The sequence below is a fragment of the Galleria mellonella genome, unplaced genomic scaffold (assembly GCF_026898425.1).
Source record: "Galleria mellonella isolate WM207_F2 unplaced genomic scaffold, CSIRO_AGI_GalMel_v1 utg56, whole genome shotgun sequence".
Lineage (NCBI taxonomy): Eukaryota > Metazoa > Arthropoda > Insecta > Lepidoptera > Pyralidae > Galleria > Galleria mellonella.
In genome coordinates, this window is record NW_026442117.1 from 3,026,430 (window position 1) to 3,032,998 (window position 6,569).

Genomic DNA, 6,569 nt, shown 5'->3' on the forward strand with positions numbered 1-6,569 from the left:
GATCATATAGGTATACCTAAAGCTGCTAATACTGCGACTGTCATTAACAAACTAGCAATGATGATAAATATGAACATTAATGAAACTCAAAGAAACCATTAGCTTTATGAACAAACTACATTTACATACACTTACATTATTATTTTTTTTTAAATGGGTGATAATAGTATGGTAACTCCGCCTTTTTTATATTACTGAGGTGGCAAACAAGCATACGGCCCACCTGATGGTAAACGGTTACCGTAGCCTATGAACGTCTGCAATACCAGAGGCATTACGCGCGCGTTGCCGACCGCGCTGCCGCCTGGCTAACGGTCGGTATACACTGGCAGGGCATCAGTGAGGGATGACAGATGAGGATGAAAACAGGACAGTTAGCCCATCCTGACGAATTCATCTAAAATTAAACACGATAGTTTCCAGGGGGAATCACGTGGAGGTCGACCTGATAGGATATATTGCTAATAATGGGGCTATTTGAACCCATTACGAATAATCCCTTTTCCCCCACACTATACTATTACATTTTATGTACAAAGTTGATACATGGAATAGTCAATTAAGGTTATTGCCTAAATTGTCTACGATAAGGGTAAAAAAGACCACCCTTGTGTTATAGGTACCTTGACATGTCTTCCTCTACGCGGTTCCCACTGGGAATTAATAATTTCTGGTGAATTCATCACGATGAGTCAACGGACCTGCTTTCTTCCTCACCTGTCATCCTTCAATGGTAAAATGGTGATGCAATAGTGCGGACGCATTTAAACTGTGAATATTTTTTCGAAAATTTCGACTAACCAATTTCAAATTTAATTTTAATTCAAAAATATCTTTTAAGAAAAAAAAAACTGTTGTGAAACCTCTTTATATTTCGTTATTTTTATTTTTCTGTCAATGACAAATAATTTTAATATTTTTCTTGATGTTCTTTGTTTAGAAATTGATTGGACGTATTAAAAATTTTCTGAACTCATCATCTACTATTTTTCTTCACCTGCTTCCATTGAAACCTAATTTTATTTATTTTTTTTATATTAATCGGATTACTCTCAGTAAGGTTGCGCATGTGGGCATAATAAATTATATACTGAGTAACTATATACACTTCTTAGTATCACAGTTCACACATACGCGACAGTTTTTTTTTTATCTAGAATGATACATCCGGTTTTTAGCTTTTCGTACCAATCCAGACTCTAGCGTTCAGTATGAATACCGGAACCAAAATCCGGTGGCAGGTTTAGCGATCGGTTGTATAATATTTTTATTTATTCGAGCCTAGCAGGAATAGGTACCTAATTTGTGTTTGTAAGGGGTTACCTAAGGGAACCCTTTACAAACACAAATATCTTCAAACCCCATATAAGTACACTCGATTACATAATATTATAATAAAGTTAATAAAGATGTTTATATATTTACTACTCAATCACATTAAATAGCTAAATGGTTTTCCATTAAACTTGTTATATTGTAAAATAGATATCGCCAAAGAGTAGTTTCCAATTAGCTTTAATATTTTTTCAATCATGTGTCACTTTAATATACTTTAGCGGTTTATTGATTGTTAATGATAGCGTAGTTTTTAAATTATGCTTTATCTAGTCATAAACTAAGCAGGTTTTAGTTAATTTTATACTTTCGCATTGTTTACACATAGTTCAAAAACTCAATAGGAATTTAAAACGATGTAAAATCATTTACTATAATCAGATTTTACAGGTAAATAGTATCCACATACCTGCTTCTTTATTTCGACGTGGCTTGCACCACGTCGTGGTCACGACAGGGTGTGTAGTGTGTAGGGTGGCTCTAGATAATAACGGTAACATAGACAATAAGCATTACACTTACATTGTCTATGTATATGTCTGTAGTCATATACCATCTAAGTATATAGGTGCCTAGTAAGTAGGTAAAGGAATTAATTATGTACGTAAATGCACCTCAGCTTGCTTAAACAAATGCTTTATTACAAATGTTATCTACATCGTACTCTACAATCGTATAAGTTAATCTGGCTATTTGCAAATACTGAGCGACATCACTTAAGTTATATAACACACGAGTAAAGCCGGATAATTTTTACTCCAAGTAACAAGGCGGTATTAACCAATTTTGTAATAATAAACACGGAATAACGATTGAGTAAGCTAGTCCAACGTTACAGTAAAACCCAATCACCAGGTAGTTTAGCGATAGAATAAGGGTGTACCTTCAAAGGATCCGTTATTTTATGGTCCGGTCGCATACTCGCATATTTAGTTTTCAGTCGTTATGTAAGCACTTTTTATAATTTGTTGTTTTGACGTGTTATAATTTACTACTCCATGTTTATTAATAATACTGTCAAAACGAAGTTACTACATGGTTAGTCTGAAATTAACTAGACCAAGTGTAAGCTCGAGTTAGACCAGGAATATGATATTTTTATTAATAAGACGGCATATATAAACTTAAACTATGTAGGTAATAGTCACGCGGTACCAACAAATCTCTACCTGTCCCGTGGGGACAACTAAGGGAACTTAATATTCAAGGGATGGGCAGCAGCGTCTTAAAACATCACCAAAGGCTAGCTGCGGTTGCCGACTCGCCTGCAAAACGGAATAACAACTGGCAAAACCCCCCCAAACGCTCAGTACTAGACAGTTAACGTCTGATATATTCGTAATATGTATGTATAAAACCATACTTTTAATATGAAACCTTGACAACTGACATACTTTTTTCTAAATACATACATATGTGCTATAAATTTAAAAAAAAAAACATCCACACTAACAAACAAACCTCATCTGTACGATACACCTACAAATACGAGTAGGTACTAAGTTTATTGTGCAGGAATCGAACCTGTAAACATTGGATACTGGTGCACTTCCAAGGCCAATAAAAGCACGATTGATTATTTTTTTTTCCAAAGTAGGTATCCAAAAAAGTCCTTTTCATTCAACTGTGTTTTTATGTTTAATAGTCGTATGTACATACGTAAACGTTAAATACATGAAAGTTTTCATGATTCTTTTTATAATCAATAGAATTTATTTATTGTCGCGTTAATCCTAATGATAATGACCAATTGGAAGTATTTTTTTAGGAACAATACCTATGTATAGGATAGTAAGTAATAGTATATTAACTACTTTATTTATAGCGATGACGGCCATGATTCCATGCACGACAAACTTTTAAAGACTTCATATAACTCAGCTAATTTTATTAAAGTTCGTTCAGGAGTTTAATTGCGATGAACACACGGAATAAAAACAAATGTTCGCAACAAAAATTATTAAAAAATTGTTTTATAATTGTCAAATAATAAACAGCACAAAATATATACAGATGATAACGGTCGAATAGTGATTTTGTATTTTCAACCAACTTCGAAAAAGGATTATTATTACCTCATAACTCTTTATTTATAACTTTTTATCTGAAAGGATATGCTTTCAAAATTGATCCTATAAAAAATATCAAAATCGGTTCAGTAATTTAGTTTTTAATCAAACATTTTTTGTGGAAAAAATTATTGTTTATTGCGTACGAGTAGCGTATACGGACACAAGCGAAATAAAAAAAATACCATCAGGTGGAGTAGAGTATTATGGAGTTCTTCTGGACAAGTACCACCATACTACGTAGATCTGCCACAAATTAATATTTACATTTATCATGTTTGGGTCTGAACGGTTAAATAATTTATGCGTATGACATTGATCGTTAGTTAGTTTATATATTTTTTTTTTTATTTGTGCTTTTTATTTTCATTCTTTTATCTCTTTTACTGTGTATTATGTGTATGTTTTTTTTTTTATTGTAATTTGTGTGCTGTAAGGTATGTAAATAAATTATCTATCTATCTATGATTGTATTCAGTTACAGATGTACAATAGTATCTTTAGATAAATTAATGTGTATCGAATAGAACTTTACATTAGTTTCATTGTAATTCTTGGCATTAAAAAATACTAGATAATTGAAAGTTTCCACATATGTTGACCTCTTGCTTGGTCGGTTTGATCACCCAGGAAGTAAAGCCATAAAGCTGTCAGTGCATGTGTAGTTACGTAGAGGTGAGCGGAAAGCGAGTGACAAACCCACGCAGAACTAAATTCCTGGCCCTGCGTAGGTTTCCTCTCAATGGCTACGGGTATGGTAATGGTACTTTATTAGTGACATCAAAATGATAACTAGAATTAGGAATTCTCAAAAACATTAGAGCAGGTACATATACGCTCATTTCCAATAGTAAAAAAATACCGATTAATTGACAGAATATTTGGATTTGTGCCCTTATAATTTTATTCTGACCGTTTAGTCCCGGCATAGAATAGGCCACACTTTACTTTCCCGTGTGTCCTAAGAAGCAAAGGACTGCTATAATAGGAGATACGAATATTGTAGGATATCAGTCAAAAACGCCAAAAAAGTAATTCAAAGAAGTGTAGAATTTTATTGAAGGCGGATATGACCTGCTGTACTCGTATTATTAGGACTGAGATTGGGTGCGGAACTGACTAGAAAGCAAATAGAGTTGACTTTACCAGAGTATAGAGAAAATTGTACGCTCCGAAAGGACATTTATATATATTTGTCAAATTTACTTTAGTATATATGTGACAGGTCCAAAAAGATGGTTGTATGGTTTTTTTATCAGAAATTCAGGAACACGAATCGGCGAATCAGCTGTGAGAAGTTTAGTGATAAATCTACCTTGTAGACTTCTACCAATATGATGCAGAAGATCCATCTACGTAGTGCGTGCGTGTGCGAGTAAATAAAAAAACAATTCTTCACACTACTGTTCATTATGGACAAGGAAAACTCATATTAGGTAATGTCTACGGATAATGTAGTCGAATGCTTGTTTGTTTACAGTATCTAATTGCATATTTACGCCATAAATAGGTATGGTTGGTACTTACTACTTTTTAAGTTTCTACAAGTTCCTACACACATCGTACACGCAACACAAATTATGTTCGGAGGTGCGAAAAGCTTGCGCTAACTGCAATGTTTAGGGGCAATAAACTTTCGTATTGATCTAAGCTATTGATGGTTGAATGTTATGTGTCACCAATCTTAAACGGTTTTTTTTTTAAATCATCACAAGTTAGCCAAGATTTATTAGTAGATAGGTATTTACATAGTGCGAATGTCTTACATTATTTATACAGATTATAAATGTATTTCTAATACCTAATATATATCTCATTTTGTAGGACTGTTTATGTAGTAAGTTGATTATACTATAGAAATAAAACACGGACATTAACTAAAATAATTTAGATAACTTGTTATACGTAATTAACTTGTATACTGATAAGTAATAAATCATTAAATGGAGAATCAACATGTGAGATATCATAAATATATCTAGTTAATGCATTACTACTTACAATGTTGAAATTAAAAATGTGGAGATTATTTAGCTATTTATTTTATTAAATTCTTATTACAACTTACTACTTAAGGGAAGAGTAATGTAATGAATATATTTAGCAATTATCAGATAATTAACTTCCCTATAAGTCCCATAAATAGGTTTGGTATCACACTATTTATAAAATAAATACAAAAGTAACTTACCAGTCTATATCCGGCCATGTCGCCCTTTTAATTTCTAATTTAAACTAACAACCACCTTTGTTCGTATTGGTTTAATTCGCGGCGCTCGCGAGTACGATCCAAATAGATGACGCGACAATGCGTCTGCGATCGCAGCCGATCGCGCACTGAGCGATGAACTTTGTCGACGTCGCCGGCGCCGGTTGCAAGACGGGTGAACGAATGCGCTGTACAATATGACTTATTGATGTATGTATACTAGATCAACATTCCAAAGGGTTGAAAGTGCCTTATTTTTGGACACTATCGGTCAATCAACGTTACTGCGCTGTGTATGGTTGTTCATGACGTACGCACTGGATACAAACAGAGGGCCTACCATGAAATCTTTTCCGAAATTTCGGATCCGAACGAAACAAAAATTTGATGCTAAAATTACATGATACGTACCGTTTAAAAATATTAAAAATGCTAAAATATCGTTCCTTTCAACTTTTATAGTACGATTTATGACAAACGAAATGTTAAGCTCCATTTCGGTACGAACAAAAACCCGAAATTAAGCCCGAAAATTCGAAATTTCATTTCATGGTAGACCCCCAGGTATTTATCTCGTCGTTTTAAGATAAACACGCTCCAGCTTGGACATTACCATCTGGGGTTGAGGCTGAGGCAATAGATAAAGTTTTTGAGGACGTTGCTCCTCAACTTTGGTTAAGTCAATATTGTAGGCGCCATCTGTTGTCAACTAATCTCTCTATATTGGGATATATCTTTGTTTAATCCGTCTTAGCATCAGATGTCTATAAAATACATTTAAGGATCAATATAACACTGAAAAATAAAATTGATTTTGTATTATTTTATAGGCGAGAAAAAAGAATTCAGCCTGCCTCGCATAGCCTAAACTGTTGATCTAAGTCTAGTCCCCTTATTCATAAAAAAATTAAACCTCTCATAAACCTATATTTTAGCTATTTTAATGTATTGTCTCT

The 6,569-nt window shown here is 33.5% G+C and overlaps 1 protein-coding gene across 1 annotated transcript in view; it reads right to left on the reverse strand.

Annotated features, from left to right (window-relative positions):
- LOC113516180 (centromere-associated protein E) overlaps positions 1-5,772 on the reverse strand; it is a 25,864-nt gene extending 20,092 nt beyond the window's left edge. The window contains exon 1 of the mRNA XM_052899054.1: positions 5,596-5,772. Within this exon, the coding sequence (XP_052755014.1) occupies positions 5,596-5,613 (18 nt within the window). The 5' untranslated portion in view covers positions 5,614-5,772. The remainder of the gene's footprint in view (positions 1-5,595) is intronic.
- Positions 5,773-6,569: the final 797 nt, after the last annotated feature.